General features: G+C 31.8%; 1 protein-coding gene across 1 annotated transcript; it reads left to right on the forward strand.

Annotated features, from left to right (window-relative positions):
* LOC109350467 lies at positions 6,341-7,643 on the forward strand. Its single transcript, XM_019591701.1, has 2 exons — positions 6,341-7,527; positions 7,628-7,643. Exons 1-2 carry the CDS (start codon positions 6,341-6,343, stop codon positions 7,641-7,643), a joined length of 1,203 nt encoding a protein of 400 aa, XP_019447246.1.

Raw genomic sequence — 18,676 nt, forward strand, 5'->3', positions numbered from 1 at the left:
TAAAGAATTCAACATATGTGAAGATTGCATAACAAGCAACCAAGCAAGGAACAAATTCACATCACAGGTTGTAACTAGATCTACCAAGCTCTTATAGGTAGTATACACAGATGTTTGTGGACCTCTAGAAACCAAATCATAGGAGGAATTTGCTACTTCATAACCTTCAAGGATGACTTTACAAGAAAGGTATGGATTTATCTGCTCAATAAGAAAAGTGAGGTCTTTGGGAAATTCCAAACATTCAAGGCACTTGCTGAAAATCAGTGTGACATGAAACTAAAACTAATCAGGAGTGATGGAGGAGGAGAGTATATCTCAAAAGAATTCCAAGAATTCTGTAACAGAGAAGGTGTCATACATGAGGTGATTGCACCTTATACTCCTCAGCACAATGGCACAGCAGAAAGACTAAATAGAACACTCTTAAACATGGTAAGAAGTATGCTTAAGACAAAAGGCTTGCCAAAGGATTTCTGGGCAGAAGCATTAACTACAGCAGCTTATGTTGTAAATAGAAGTCCCACCAAGAGACTCAAAGACAAAACACCAGAGGAAGCTTGGTCAGGAATCAAGCCTGATGTAAGGCACTTCAGAATCTTTGGGTCAATTTGTTTCAAGCATGTTCCTGATGCCAAGAGGAAGAAGTTAGATGACAGAGGTGAGAAACTTATCTTCATAGGGTATCACACAACAGGGTCCTACAAAGTTTATGATCCTAAGACAAACTCCATCTCCTACAACAGAGATCTCAAATTTGATGAGACTCGGGCTTGGGAGTGGAATCAAACACAGGAACCATCAGCAAACAACAATCAAATGAATATAGAAGACACTAGTATGAGACCTCAAACAATTACATCAGGAGAAGAGCCTAGTATTGATTCAGTTTGTAGACCTCAGAGGCAGAGGCAACTCCCAAACAGGTTGAGAGATTATGAAGTCTTCCCTGATACATCAATTACAACAGAAGGAGATCTAGTTCATATGGCTTTGTTAGCTGAGATGGAACCAATTAGTTTTGATTAAGCCAACAAAGAAGCTCATTGGAGAGAAGCAACGGCAGAGGAAATCAAGTCCACAGAAAGGAATCAAACTTGGGAACTCACAACCCTGCCAAAAGGGAAGAAAGCAATATCAGTTAAATGAGTATTCAAAGTAAAAGTTAAACTAGATGGCAAAGTGTCCAAGTACAAAGCAAGACTAGTTGCAAAAGGCTTCCTACAAAGAACTGACCTTGATTTTGATGAGGTTTTTGCACATGTTGCAAGAATTGAAACTGTAAGGTTGGTCATAGCAATGGCAAGCTCAATGCATTGGTCTCTAAGCCAACTAGATGTGAAGTCAGCTTTTCTAAATGGCCCTATTGACAAAGAGGTTTTTGTTACTCAACCTCAAGGATTTGTAGTGTCAGGACACGAAGACAAAGTATATAAGCTCCATAAGGCTCTCTACGGTTTGAGGCAGGCACCAAGAGTATGGAATAAAAGAACAGATGGATTCTTCCTTGAACAAGGATTCATCAGATGCAAGAATGAGCATGGAATCTACATAAGAGAAGTATCCAAAGAAGCATCAATCATCATATGCTTGTATGTAGATGATCTTTTGATTACAGGATGCAATAATGAAGAGATTGAGAAGATAAAAACAGAACTGAAAATGGAATTTGAGATTACAGATTTGGGAACTCTATCCTACTTCCTAGGTATCGAGTTTACTATGACAGAAAGTGGCATCTTGATGCATCAAAAGAGGTACATCTCTGAAGTGCTTAACAGATTTGGCATGTTGGAGTGCAATCCTGCTGCAACACCAGTAGAAGCTGGAAATTCTCTTAGCAAAGGCAACTCTAGTGATGCAACAACTGACTCAACCATGTATAGACAAATGGTAGGATCACTAAGGTATATCTGCAACTCAAGACCAGATATAGCCTATGGAGTAGGTTTGGTCAGTAGATACATGGAAGACCCTAGACAATCACATATGCAGGCTGTGAAAAGGTTACTCAGGTACCTAAAAGGAAGCATGGACTTTGGGGTGATTCTCCCAACTGATGCAGTTGGTGAACAGAAGAAGCAAAGACTCCTCTATGGCTACACAGATGCAGATTGGTGTGGGGACAAGGATGATAGGAAAAGCACCAATGACTACTTATTCAAATACAACAATGCATCCATTAGTTGGAGCTCAAAGAAGCAAGAGGTGGTGGCGCTCTCCTCTTGTGAATCCGAATACATTTCTACCTGCCTAGGATGCTGTCAAGGATTATGGTTGAAATCATTGCTCAATGAGTTATGTGTGCAAAATGACTTGACATTAGTGATTTTCGTGGACGATAAGTCAGCCATTAATATATCCAAGAATCCAGTTTCTCATGGACGCAGTAAACATATAGAAACCAAGTATCACTTCTTGAGAGATCAAGTTGAAAAGGGAAATTTGGAGCTAGAATTATTCACTTCACTAGAGCTGCAAGCTGATATATTCACAAAGGCACTTAAGAGAGAAAGTTTTGAAATTCAAAGAAGAAAGCTAGGAGTAGTAAGTCTATCAAGCTTGAATTAAGGTGGAATATTATAATGAAATGTAAATGTAATTCATAAGCTTGTGTATAAGTAAGCACTAAGCCTAATTGAGTTTGGGCTTGTAAACATTGAAGTTTCTATAAATAGAAGTTGGTTGTTGGATTGGTAGTTGTTAACCAATCTACACTTTCTAATTCTAGAGTACATTTCTTACTTCTTCTTCTGCATTTTCTTTTCTGCAATTAGTTGTAAGTTCCAACAAAAATAAAACCAAAATGATTTGAAATCATAATTATGATTAAAATCGGAAGTTGAGAAAAGGATCTAAGAAGGTTGAATTTAAATTTGAAGCCAAGTATGACACTAAACAACACAAAGCAAAATAACAAAGGAGAATTTTTTGTAAACAAATTCACATACAAAAATGAATTGTAAGAATGAAATTGAAAAAAATCAAAGATCAAACTTACCAATTCATTTCCCTCCGACTTATCCAACCTCTTGAGTAGACCGTCACAGATTTTGTTCCCTTCATACACAATCAGTGCATAAGTATTTGGATCCATTTCTCGAATGACCTGCAAAATTATGGTTAAAAGAAATTGAAAATTCTAAGTTGACGATATTCAAATAATCAAGACGAGTAGTAGGAAAAGCCCTTTTCACACACAAATAATATAGAAAGAGGAGATGCATGACTTGTAAATTTTGAATCCTAAGTTAAACGGCCACAAATAATCAAGTGCAAGTAGTAGGAAAACACCCCTTTGTACGCATATATATATAAAGAGAGAGATATGACGTATATGAAGTATTGGAATTTGTTACTTTTCTTTTATTTGATACATGTATATCAAATTCATCATCATTACATAGTATTAATATTTTTTTATTAGTATTATATTTGGATTTAATTATAATTTTTAAAGTTTATTTCACCATATACAACATTTATTTATGTACCATGTCATTAAAAATATTTGACTTATATTAATTATCTTAAACGAGTATGTCATGAGATAATATATGATTACTTGATAGTGTTGATACAACGGAAACGATCGTTATACAACGTTAGCCACAAGTAATCAAATAAATGCATAAAATAAATAGAAGAGAAGAAACAAGAGAATTTGGTAACGAAGTTCAGCCAATTGTGTCTACGTCTCTGGGAGTGTTGAGTGACTACCAAGATATTACTAGAGAATAAAGATTACAAACCCTAGCACACGCATGACCCAAGTGCCCATGGGGTGTTTCTATTTGATGTTTATATCTTGTGTATATTATAACAAAAGACTTGAGTCAAATATATAACATTGATACTCTATTCTAGTCTAATATTATATGATGTGAAACTTCATAAAATAACATATTTCAAACATTCTCAACAGATAGTGTAAAACTTTTTAATGTGATAATGCTACAAAATAAATTGTAATATTATCGATTTATAGTGAACTTTTTCTACAATCAACCAAGTATATCATTTATTATTCATTAATAAAAAATACTAGCCATTAATTAGAAATTATAGAGAGTAGATTAAATGTAGATTAAAATTTCTAGAGAAAAATGATGCAAGAAAAATCATAGACGAAACAATTAGGAAGAATTTAGTGATCAACACCCTCTTAATAAAAATGATTTAGAATAGAATATTATGACATTGTTTAATATATAATGGACCATACTCAATGAGACAAAGGTTTGATTATTGTATTAATTAGATATTACCCGAGATTCAAAGAAACATTTATGCTCCATTTGTTTGTACAGAAGAAAATAAAAAGAGAGAAATATGTGAAAAAGAGAATGAAAAAGAGAGAAAAAGATGAAAAAGAGAGTAGATTTTTGTGTTGTTTAGTTTTAGAGGAAAAAAAAGAAAGAGAATAGAAATATATCTCTCAACATTCTCTTCCATTATCTCTCTCATCCCTCGAATGTGATTCGTCTCTAATATTGCACCTCTAGTATTAGAATGTAAAGTAAAAATGAAATTTTTAAACTTTATAATTTTTTAATTGAAAAATAAATAAAAATTTGAATCCTTACAAATATTGTGTTATCACATTTTAATACCTCTAACTAATACTAGATGAAAAATGATATGTTGTTCTAAGCTGTATCTCAACTCATGTCGCAAATCAATAATATTGAAACAATAATAAATATTTAATTTTTTTAATTAAAATGTCATATTCTCATTGATCTGAGACATGATTTGAGATACAGTTTCAGACAACATATTTTATCCATACATAAAAGGAGGTGGATCATCAACTCTCTCCTCTATTTTCTCTCCATAAGTGAGGAGAAATAAAACATATGGGTCTCATTAGACTATTCTCTCTCTTTCCATACTCTCCTTCAAACTAAAAGAGAGAAAGATATCATTTATCTTCATATTTTCTCCCCTCCTTTTCTTTCTCCCCACTTTTTAGTGTACCAAACATAACCTTAAAGATACTTTAAACTATATATATAACATTTTTATTTTTTATTTTTAAAGTACACGTTCCGAATGAAATGATAATATTTTATCATAAACTATATTTATTAACAAAATATTGGTATGTAAATATTTTGTAATTGTTTGTGTGTTTGATATTTCATACAACTTGTCTTAAGCTTACATAAAAAATAAAGATTATAATAGACATATAGTCAATATAAAATTATGTTGAATTTTAATGATAAGTAGTTAAGTTGATGAAGTTTATTAAATATTTATATATAGGCTTTTCTTGTGAGTTTAAGGGAGTAGAGGCCCAAATAAAATAAACTTGCTACCCGACCCTCTAGGGATGAGGGTAGAAGCCAAAATGTAAAATATTATACACAAAATTTTCCTACAATTTTGAATTTAGTAAGAATAAATTATTTAAACTATCACACCTAAGTCAAATGCACTTTACTCTATGCATTAATTGTTTAAAAATATAATTATTTTTTTCATAATGGATGTCTTATTTAAAAATAGTATAATTATTATATTACGAAGGACATATTGGTCTAGTGGTATAACGTCCCACTATATCCTCAATATCAAAGGTTCAATTCCTAGGAGTGACACTTATTGGGAGAAGCAATCACAAACTCTGAAAGAGATTAGTTCCTTATTCAAAAAATAGATACATTTAGTAGTACCAAAAAAGTATAATCACTATTGAATAATTGTAGTATCATTTTGTTAAAATTGATGATGTTAATCACAAGCAAAGACCAAGCCCAAAAGCCCAAGATGAAATCCTTCATTTAGATTAGTCAAAAATTGTTTCTTTCCTTTTTTAGAAACTTTTCATAATTCTGTTTATTCAGTTATTGGTTCAGTTTCCTTTTCTGGAAACTTTTCTGTTTTAGCTAGTTTCTTTTCTTTCTTCTTGATTCCTCTTTGTAGTATAAGTATGATCTATGGCTTAGTAGTTTAATTAATCAAGTTGTAAGAGTTATTCACATTTTCTCATTGAGTAGTGATTGAATAAAGTTTTCTTTAAGAGATTGTTCTTTCTTAGTTTATAACCATCATCTTCTTCAATCTTCATCTTCTTCTTGTATCAATGGTTTACCATATTTTACATGGTTTTCACAAACTTATAATGTAATATCATTAATATTCTATAAATAAGAATGTATACAATATTAATGATATTACATTATTAGTTTGTATAGTGTTGTAAGGTCCTCCTAGATCCCCTGAAAGATCAAAAGGTTAATAGTACATGCACCCAAATGAAAACACGGGCTCCTCTCTAGTATCATCTCTCTTGAACGGAGAAACCTATCCCTCTTGGTCAAGAGCCATGACAATGGCTTTAGAAACCAAAAACAAGCTAGAATTTGTCAATGGAACACTAACTAAACCACCTCCCCACAATCAAATGTTCACAGCTTGGAAGAGATGCAACAATCTAGTAGTGTCTTGGCTTAATCACTCCATTCAACCTTCAATTATCCAGAGTGTGTTGTGGTTGGAAACGACACAAGAAATTTGGGTAGATCTTCATCAAAGATACCACCAGGGAGATATGTTCAGAATCTCTGAGCTTATTGGGGAAATTCATTCCATCAAGCAAGGTAACTTGTCTATTGCAGCCTTTTTCAATCAAATGAAGGGCCTTTGGCAACAGCTAGACAACTATAGGCCTATTCCTCCCTGCCTGTGTGAATACAAATGTGCTTGTACTATCCCTACCATTCAAAATTATAGGGAGAATGACTATGTAATATGCTTCTTGAGAGGCTTGAATGAACAATTCACATCCGTTAGATCACAAATCATGTTTTATGACCCTCTTCCTCCAATCAACAAAGTGTTTTCAACTTTGGTTCAACAGGAGAGACAAATGCAACTTGAAGACCTGAAATTTTCTGGAAGTTTCTCGAGCAACTACAATGAAACAAGACAAAAAGGAAGAGGAAGGGGGAGAAGAATAATTGGCAACAGACCTGCTGGAACATTTGGAAGAGGAAGGGGACAAAAGACTTGCACATTCTGTCTGAGAACTGGGCATACTACTGATACATGCTACAAAAAGCATGGGTTTACACCCAACTATCAAACAAATGCAAGAAATGTCAGTAACTATGCAGGACATGCAAGCTTAGACTCATTGGAAGAACATCACGATCTTGTAGATCTGAGCTTTAAAGAAGAAAAATCTGATCCAATACTAGCCTTCACACTAGCTCAGCACAATGTTTTAAAGAGTTTGATACAAGAATCCATGAGCCAAGCAAAGCATAGCACGAATAAACCATCATCTAATTCCATCATTGCCACAGAACAACACATTTCAGGGAACTCACAAACCACATCTTTTACATGGATCCTTGACACAGGAGCTACAGACCATGTCTGTCACTCCTTGTCCCTATACCAAAACTTCAAGAGGATTAAACCTCTGTTGATTACCTTGCCCAATGGCAATCAAGTAATTGCCAATTATTCAGGAACTGTTGTTTTCTCAAATGATCTATACCTTACTAATGTCTTGTATGTTCCTATTTTTAACTTCAATTTGATCTCTATATCTAAACTTACCACCTATCTAGCCTGCACTCTAATATTTACCACCAATCATTGTAAAATTCAGGACATTCACTCCTTGAAGATGATTGGTGCAGCTAAGCTAGAAGGAGGACTATATGTGCTAACTGATTCTACCAAAAACTATGCTAAACCTCACTATGTTAATGCTCACATTAGCTATACTGGTTGTAATTTGTGGCATTCTAGGCTAGGCCACTTGTCTCATGATAAAATAAACACTATGCATGCTACATTTCCTTTCATAAAATGCCGTAAAAATATTGACCCTTGTGAAATATGTTACCTAGCTAAACAAAGAAAATTGCCATATTCTACTAGCATTACAAAATCTATCACTGCATTTGAATTGATTCATATTGATATATGGGGTCCTATACCCACTATTTCCACCTTTGGACATAGATATTTTCTTACCATCGTTGATGACAAAACCAGATTTACTTGGGCCTTTTTCATGAAACAAAAATCTGACTCAAGTCAACTTGTTAAACAATTCATCTCTTATGCTGATACTCAATTTAATTTGAGAATTAAAGACATTAGAAGTGATAATGGCAAGGAATTTATTATGCGTGATTTCTATCTATCAAAAGGAATACAACATCAAACCACTTGTGTTGAAACACCACAACAAAATAGTGTGGTTGAAAGAAAGCACCAACACATACTAAGTGTCATTAGATCCCTTATTTTTCAATCTGGTTTGCCTCACTGTTTTTGGAATTATGTTGTGTCACATGCTATACACTTGATTAATAGGCAACCCTCTACTTACTTATGTAATAAGTCACCCTATGAGGAACTCTATCACACCTTGCCTAATATTGAAAACCTGAAAGTTTTTGGCTCCCTGTGTTATGCTTCAACTTTAGTCTCACATAGGAGAAAACTAGATCCTAGGTCAAGAAGATGTGTGTTTCTAGGATTTAAGCATGGCACTAAAGGATACATACTCTTAGATGTCAAAACAAATGAAGTCTTTCTTTCTAGAAATGTGTCATTCTTTGAACACATTTTTCCTTTCCTCAACCATACAGGGAACTATATAAATGATATACCCACTCTCATCCTTCCTATTAGTGAAGCAAACATACCATCCTGTCCTATACCAGAACATGATACCTCACCTATGCCAATCCTTCACACTCAACCTGATCCCATGCCAACTCTGCATACTCAACCTGAACCCGAGCCTATTCCTGATATTCCTGATTCCAACCATGCCAATAGACACTCACAGAGGATCAAAAGAACACCTAATTACCTGAGAGACTATGTTGCAGTATGGTTCATGGACCTAACATTCAGACACCTCATATAAAATACCCCATCAACAAAGCTCTTACATATAACCATCTATCTCAAAGACATAAGAACTTTTCTCTTGCTATATCCATCAGCCAAACCCCTCATCACCATGCAGAAGCCATTAAACATGAATGTTGGCAAAATGCTATCCAGATAGAATTGAAAGCTCTAGCCAATAACAATACATGGACACTAACCACTCTACCTGATAATAAAAGGGTCATAGGGTGTAAGTGGGTCTTTAAAATCAAACATAATCCCGATGGTTCCATAGAGAGACACAAGGCCAGGTTAGTGGCAAAGGGTTTTAACCAAACTGAGGGTGTTGATTACATGGACACCTTTAGTCCAATGGTGAAGATGACAACCATAAGAGTCCTCTTATGCCTAGTTGCCCTGTTTAATTGGCATATGCATCAATTAGACATAAACACGGCTTTCTTACTTGGAGATCTCAAAGAAGAAGTTTACATGAAGATCCCCCAAGGTCTAAACAACAGTGATCCCAAGCTGGTATGCAAACTCGAGAAGTCAATCTATGGTCTGAAGCAAGCAAGCAGGCAGTGGCATGAGAAGCTAACAAGCACCTTGACTCAAATAGGTTATGTAAAATCCTCCTCTGATTATTCTCTGTTTACTAAGAACACTAACACAGGCTTCACAACCATTCTAGTTTATGTGGATGATTTGATCTTAGCAGGTAATGATATACAACAGATAATTCACACCAAGGCAATCCTCAACAAAAAATTCAGCATCAAAGATATTGGTGAACTTAAGTTCTTCTTAGGAATGGAAGTTGCAAGAAGTGCTCAAGAGATATCTCTCTATCAAAGGAAATATACCTTGGATCTCCTACAAGAAACATGGTTCCTAGGAGCCAAACCAGCATCAACCCCAATGGAATACAATACAAGACTCCATTCCAAATCAGGAAACACTCTTGAAGATTCTACAGCTTACAGGAGGCTCATAGGAAGGCTACTTTACTTAACACATACCAGGCCAGACATCTCATTCACAGTTGGTTTTTTAAGCCAATACCTTTCTAATCCTACTGATTTGCATCACAAAGCAGCAACAAGGATCCTGAGATATCTCATGAATTCACCAGGGCAAGGAATCTTTTTCCAAGTAACAACACCACTGAAATAAAAGGTTACTCCGACTCAGATTAGGCATCTTGCTTGGACACAAGGAAATATGTAACATGATGGTGCTTCTTCTTAGGGACAGCTTTGATTTCATGGAAATGTAAAAGACAAAACACCATTTCCAGATCTTCCTCCGAAGCTGAATACAGGGCACTTGTCATGGCCACTTGTGAAGCACAATGGTTGATCTATTTGTACAGAGACCTTGGCATTCCACATCCAACTCCAATAAGCATATTTTGTGACAACAATTCGGCTCTTCAAATTGCAGCAAATCCAGTCTTCCATGAAAGAACAAAACACATCGAAATCGATTGTCATGTTGTTAGGGAACGTGTTCAAGACAAAACCATTCATCTCCTACCTATCTCCTCTGCAAATCAACTTGCTAATATCCTTACTAAATCTCTTTCTCCTCTACCATTTCAAAACATTATGTCCAAACTTGGAACCATTGACATACACATACCAAGTTTGAGGGGGGCTGTTAAAATTGATGATGTTAATCACAAGCAAAGACCAAGCCCAAGATGAAATCCTTCCTTTAGATTAGTCAAAAATTGTTTCTTTCCTTTTTTAGAAACTTTTCATAATTCTGTTTATTCAGTTATTGGTTCAGTTTCCTTTTCTGGAAACTTTTCTGTTTTAGCTAGTTTCTTTTCTTTCTTCTTGTTTCCTCTTTGTAGTATAAGTATGATCTATGGCTTAGTAGTTTAATTAATCAAGTTGTAAGAGTTATTCACATTTTCTCATTGAGTAGTGATTGAATAAAGTTTTCTTTAAGAGATTGTTCTTTCTTGGTTTATAACCATCATCTTCTTCATTCTTCATCTTCTTCTTGTATCAATGGTTTACCATATTTTACACATTTTTCACAAACTTATAATGTAATATCATTAATATTCTATAAATAAGAATGTATACAATATTAATGATATTACATTATTAGTTTGTATAGTGTTGTAAGGTCCTCCTAGATCCCCTGAAAGATCAAAAGGTTAAATGATGAATTATTGAGAGCGACACTTGTTGGGATGAACAACCACATAATCCAAAAGGATCTTTATGTATAAGATAAGGAGATAACCTTGATAATTTCAAAAAAATATTGAAAATAATATATGTATATGTCCAAAGGCGGAACTTCATAGTAGCAGGTGAGGGCAATTATTCCCTGGATTTTTTAATTTCTTTTAATTTTTTTAATTTGTTTTAATATATTTACTATGCTTAATTTATTAAAATAAAATGATATTACAAATCCTCATGTGTCATATAAAATATAACAAGTAATATGAATCACAAAATCTATTAATGATTGATTTATAAGTGACATATGTCAATGTTTTATAGTGTATTAGGATTTATGGGGGAATTTAATAGAAAAATAACATTGCTCTTATCAGAATATTTATTTTACCCTCCATGCAAGTGTTTAAATTAAAACTTAATTTATCAATTATGGATAGTGCATAGGACGACAAAAAATTTCATTATTCTATTTATGCTACCAGCCATAGCCACACAATATTTTAGGCTTACAACAACATTAAAAAAATTAATGTTGCACCATTGAAATTACATTTTTGTATGCGCTTTTGTTACCAAAGAATTTGTTACATGATTCTAATCATCACTCATTAATTCATGCATTGTTTGAAAGTTATTTTAATTAATACTTTCTTTCTCTTATATTCTTATTTTCTTAATTGATAATTTAATGTTACACTATCATTACTCCATATTGGAGTATAATTATAAATATTATTGATATATTCTTAATTTTTGTTATAGCAAATAGTGATTTAATCATTAATCAAGATAAAAAAAATTATGACAACTTTATTGTGATTTATATTGAAAAGGAAATAATTAAAAAAATTCTCTGATTCAATTATCGATGAGCTTAAATCTTTAAAAGAATAAAAATGACACTATAAAAGAATGTGCATTATTCTTTAACATCTTTAGTTGTTAAAATATTATTGAAAATTAATATACTATTTTAAAACTTTAAAACAATTATATATGTTTATTTATGATCTATTGTTATTATATTAATTTTAATTATAAATTATAATTAATTATTGAAGATTGGCCAACTGTATATGCCCCCAACATATATTAACTATAAATTGAAATATTAACTATAAGTTGTAGACATTTTTTAATCAAAGTGTTCTTTATGGACACATGTTTGAGTCAAATAAATTGGGGCAGCAAAGCTATCGACATTGAGTTTTAAAGCAATATACCTCATCAATCTTAAGTTTCATTTCAAAATCAATTTATAATGGATGGAATAATTCAGTAGATATTTAATTTAGAACTAAGAAAATGAAGTATGTGATGTATGACTTATTTCCCAACACACCCTTTTGAAAAAGTCAATCAGACCAAGCAAAAGATTACATTTAACCCATGATTAAATCATATTTTTTGACGCATGACAACTGGAAAAGAAGTTGAACTATGAATCTGATATCACATTAAGATTTCATCTCAAAACATTTGGATGTGAAAGGATGGAGTATTTAAATCATATCTAAGAGAACGAGATACACAATGAGTTATCTTTGATCCATGATTAAAATACATATTTTGGCCCATGACACTAGAAGGAAATTGAGTTTTGACTCTAATACGGTATTAAGGTTTCATCTCAAAGTCAATTGACAATGTAAGAAGTAACTCAATAAGTATTTTAAATTATGCATATCATAATGAGACAAACATGTGAAACTTACTTTCCAATAACAATTTGGTTCAGGAGATTGGTGTAATAGCCTTTTATATGTATATATATAGTTAATAAGTTAGGAGTGAACAATGGTTATAGTGAGAAATGAAAACAATTAATATGAATCATTAAATGTTATTTAAATTGTTAAGATTAAAAGATAAATATACATGATTATTTTAAATGATCTTGAGACCAATAACTAACTATATACTTAGGAAGAACAAAAAAAAATTTGTATTCCACTGTACTTTGTAAATATAACTTTCCTTCTTGTTGAATGTGACATGTGTGAATGGAGATTACATTACATGTCCCATTTTAAGTGTTCCAATCCAATTAAAGATTGTCATGTAATTAAAAAGAATGATACTTGTTAGACATGTGTGTGGAGGTTTTTAACAGAGGAGATATTCCAGTAGCCTACAGCATTGCGAGGAAAAACAAGGTATGAGAGACCAATATTGAAAAGAAAGGAAGAAAAACATATGAGACAAGCCACATAGCTTCATGACCTTAGCCTTGCCACATAGCCTTGAAGCCTGGCACATTGGCACGATACCCTGGCATGCATGTTGGCATTATGGTCTGGCACGTTGGCACGATACTTGGCGAGACATTAGCATGGCTACTCAGGGGTCTTGGCACTACATTGGCTCATTGGATATGACTCTACTATTCTAGAAAGTTGGGTTTAGGTTAACTTAGTTGGTTAGATATTCTATTTTGGGAAAATCAATTTGTAGATTGTTTATCTAGCAAGTTTCCTTTTTGCTTTGAATTCCTTTTGTATAAAAGTCATCACAAGGCACAATTCATCAATGATCATATCTATTTATTCAATCATAAATTCGTTTTAACCAACATTTATTTGGATGGAATCTGCCGCTTGTTCATACCTACTTCCCGAACCCTGAGTCCATTGAGAATCGTGATGCATAGACACTGAAAGCTGATCATGATGTTATTCCGGTCAATGAGTTCCAAAATTAGTAAAAGGGAATATTTGTTTCTGGTTAGGAAAAAATGTTACGTTTATCATTTGTTAATGTGATATTTTTCCTTGAAATTTAATTGAAAGAGAGATAGATGCAAGTGGTTTCTTCATCCTATTTTCCATAGATTTATATGGAGCTGTTATATTTCTGAACATTTCATATTCAGATGCTTCAATATGATTATTTTTAAAATATTGTTTATGTGCTATCTAAATATGTAATACTTGTCATGAATATAAATATATTTTTGTGAAAAGAATAATGTTTATTTGTGTCCATTTACGTGTCTAAGTTTTGTTCTCTATATCTTCATTAACATTATCTTGTCCAAAAAGTGCATTATCTTGCAAAGCATTGTTTTTCTTTATGTTCAGTGATCTTGACCAAAAAGTGCAATATATGTAAGGCTATGAGCGCATGTATTTGTTCTTTTTTAACCCATTTCTTTATGTATATTTATTTGATGTGTACTTAGTTTCTTTTGACTACTTAATTTCACTACATAGCCACCAATATTAAGATTTAAGGGACTCATGCAAGATTTTGCTGGTGCGTTTAGAGATGGGGTGGAATTAGAGTGAAGGGTCGATGTACATTTAGAAGGGTGTGAGGAGACAAATTTGTATGTCTGCTAGGTTAGTTGTATACAAATTATGTAGATGTCAATACTGTTAAAATCTGAAGAAATCATAATCTTGCAAAAAATTTATATCTTTGCACGAATGTATGTTTAGTTATAATGTGTTGGTTAAGTAATCATACAATGGAGAGAATTCCACCATGTTTGCTACAAGAATCGGAAGAATGATTTATGCTTTGATTAAAGGAGCCATAAGTTTTATGTTTGTATCCCTTCAGTTAACTAGAGAGTTTAATACCGGATGTGAGATTAATATTGGTTTCACGATTTATATTTTTCTATTTAAAATTTATATTATTAAACTTTTTTAAGATCATATATTACAATTTTCTCTGATAATCTTGAAGAGTGTACCATTTATGTATTTATTTTTATCTTGTCATGTTAATGCTATTTAAGCCAGAAGTTAAGGCTAGAATCATTAATTCATTATATATTTACATTATTGGAGGACAACCTTTTTAACTTCCACTATGGGTCAACTCCTGATTGATTTAATTTTTCCCTTTTATGTTTCATTATTACCTAATCTTATTCCTTCCTTTTAAACTTTGCAGCACTTTTAATATAACTTCTGTTTGCTTTTTATTATTTCTTCTTTCCTGGTAAGCAAAGGCTAATTATATGCAGCACTTCTGTTAGTAAACTTATAAAATATCAACTAACAAGCTTAGTCAAATGGATAATGTTATTTACAAATTTTAATTTTTTTTCAAATGATGGCAAGTCTCAAAATGATGATTTTGGTTTCTGGAATGAGATGTTCATTCTATTTATTACTATGTGGCTTAGTTAAGAGAATTTGTCTGAGCTAATTTTGTCTAAGCTAATTATTTAGATGTCATCTTCTAACCAAAGGAAGTTAGTTAGGTTCAAATTATAGACTTGACCCATATTAGATGGTGGACGTAATTTTTATACAGCAATTAATTTAGATTTTGCTAATTAGAACTTAGATCCTTGGTTTTGTATAAGCTCATTATGTCAAAAGACTTGTCATTGATTATTGATCTTTTCTCTTGTATTGGGTAGATACTATTGTGTTTGTTTAATGCAAATTTGCTTATAAAAAAAAGAGCTAATTTTGTATTGTTACATCTTCCCGCATTCATAAATTGACCCTCACCAACTACAGATAACTACTATTTAGTACTTGGTATGAGTACAAATTTAACGTAGTCCATGTCTGCATGAGTGGTATGAAGTTATGAACTCAATCTGTAACAAACCCATTATTCTGCTTGGTCTCTTGGGATGAACATGGATGAGTTGGAGCAAGTTTGTTCTAAATTCGTTTGGATATTGTGATCATGTTATTTGCTGGCCATGATTACATTAAAATAGGATTAAGTCGATATATTGATATAATGTATAAATTCAAGCGTTATACATATGTATCTATAGAATTAAAGAAGTAGAAACCTAACAATAGGGTGTAATTTGTAATAATCTTGTGCAAAAGTTATTATAAGGAAAAAGAATATATTATTACTTAAAATTAAAAAAAGGTACAAGTTTTAAAACAATGTGGCATTGACCATGTTAAAACTATATGAGAATAATTTAAAAACTAAAAACAGGGAGTCTAATTTACAGAAAATGCGTCATAATGAGCATTACTGCTCTCTGTAAAAGATAAGAAAGATAGCGATAAAGAATAAGAGTTGAGAAATATAATAGAATTAAGATGAGTTTATATTTTTCTTATATTTTTAATGATAAAAATGTAATTTCATTGTAAAGAAAGAGATAGTTATGTTATTAAAAGTTGTATTTCCATTTGTTTTTTGAAGTATTTTTCTATTTGTTAATGAAGGGGATTCTATCTCAATTAAGAGTTGTTTGGTTTATGAGAAATAAGGAACAATCATTAATGGAGACACAAGTATTTGTTTTCCCATTTGTTTGTAATGGTAAAAGTGTAATTTATTGTAATTAAAAGAATAAATGTGTTTGAAAATTGTGGTTTCCGTTGTTTTTTGAGGTAGTTGTCTTTCCATTCTTAGAGAAAGACTTGTGTGGAGATGAAACCATGTGAAGACAACCAACAAGCTAACAACATATTAATATCATAATTTTAATTAAATTTAATCTTAAATGATAACATTTGAAATCATAAAATGAACTTGCCTCCAAATATGACATATTACATGTATCTTCATACATGTTTTTTCTCTCAATCCTAACCAAGAAATAAGAGTTTTTCTTGAATGGAATTATACCCTACTGGATTATCTTTGTATAATAATAAAACTCTCCTTATTATCTTTGTATAAAATCACCAATGATAATAAAACTCTCCTTATTTTTCTCTCTTCTTATCTTTTTCCCTTCAAACTAACTTGAACGAAATGAAGACCACAAGTGAAATTACTTGTTTTATTTTTGTACAATTACAATGATAAAGCATTAGGCTAGTTTGTACCCACTGAGACAGTGAGGTAAGAATCTGATGTGACTGTGCAGTGTGAGATCTGATCCCAATTCCCAATCCCACTTTGAGTGAAAGAGCTTAATTGCTTCATGTTCCACCAACAATAGTGCACATAGTCATATGTATGACCTCTCACCCTGTCTATTCCTTAGTATCAAAATGCATTATGTTTTTACACATATATAAGAAAACGAAAAAAAGTTCCACCAAGCAAGTACATACTATGTAGGAACCAGGAAGGGTGGCAAAATGAACCTAGAAAAGTATAAAACAAGATATCAAGAAAGGAAAAATTTGTTCGATTCTTTTAGTGAAGGTTTAAGCTAGAAAGCAATATTCATATACTGTCTATTTAAAGATTTATTTAAGTACAGTCAGTGTATTATTTATTATTTATTTATATTATTTTTTAAAGAGTCAATGAAAATAAAACATAAATAATAGATGATACAATGACAGTGTATAAATCTCAAACACAGTCAGTGCATATTTTTTTTCCTCTCTTTAACAAATACTATATTACATTATATTATTTTTTATATAAATTCAATGTCAAAATTAATAAACTTTGGGTATAACAAATATTTCTTTTTATGTAAGTGGGTTTGACATAATTCATGATACAACATCACCGTTGGTGCTGATGGCTGCAAGGACACATCATAAACTGTGTTAGAAATTATGAAATCATAGTTGATGAAAAAGTTAATATAGTAGCTTTTGCTTTTTTTATATGATTGTTATTTTAGAGATCATGATTTTCAATTCAGAAAACATATTTTCCGCTTGAATGGGTAAAAATGTAGAGATAACCTTCTTTTGAAACTCGGGAGTGAGAGCCTCATGTAAAATGTTACAAAAGTAACAAGTGTTGTTGATTGATTATATTAGTTGATGCCAAATATAGATTTTACATAAAGCTCTAGTGTTAGAATTTGGCTACCTTTCGAAGCTGGATTGGACAACAATCAGCAGTAAAGCTCTCTCAAGTACTTGATGAATAATGTACAAATTAATAAAAATAAATAAGACAAAATTTCTGGGAGCGACACTTATTGAAAAGGGTAGTCACATGTTCCAAAAAAGATTAATTTCTTACTCAAAAGAGTGAGGAGATCCCCTTAATAATACCAAAAAATGTAAGATTTTTTACATTATTATTACATTATTCATCGTTAATGTATTAAGAATTATTGACTCTTTTATGATGAAAATATAAATGTAATATCTATGTACTATCAGTGTAAAGGTTTATACATAGTTGGTATATCATCCACCATTCATTGATATTACTTTTTTTGAAGAGTCAATAATAATTAAAAATGAATGATTGACCGATAGTGAATACAACTTTTATATTGTTAGTGCATACAATTTTTTCTAAAAAATTATATATGAATGATATAATATACTCACAATATAAAATATTTTACATTAACATTGGATTATGTTAGACTCACAATTTAATTATTCCCTTCATTCCTTAATGGTTGATATTTGACATTTTTATTTTCTATTTTTGTTCCAAGTGATGATGTTTTAGAAATTTCAAGACTTAATTATACATTTTTTTCCAATTATATCATTGCATATTATTTCTCTCTAACTTAATAATAGGAATTATATAATTACTAAACGAGAGTATTTTAATGAAAATATACCAAATTAACTATATCTTTTAATCATCTCTAATTAATATCTAAAAACTTAAACATAATGACCCCAACTTTTTTTGCTGTCTCATTCTTCCACTCAAATATAGAAATGGCCAAAGAAATTGAATTCTCTTAAAATAGAAAACCGCCATCACCCCAATAA

This window comes from Lupinus angustifolius, chromosome LG06, assembly GCF_001865875.1.
Source record: "Lupinus angustifolius cultivar Tanjil chromosome LG06, LupAngTanjil_v1.0, whole genome shotgun sequence".
Classification (NCBI taxonomy): Eukaryota; Viridiplantae; Streptophyta; class Magnoliopsida; order Fabales; family Fabaceae; genus Lupinus; species Lupinus angustifolius.

Bases quoted from the DNA above. Each gene is read 5' to 3' on its own strand.
- LOC109350467 (XM_019591701.1), top strand. From the start codon at position 6,341: ATGGCTTTAGAAACCAAAAACAAGCTAGAATTTGTCAATGGAACACTA.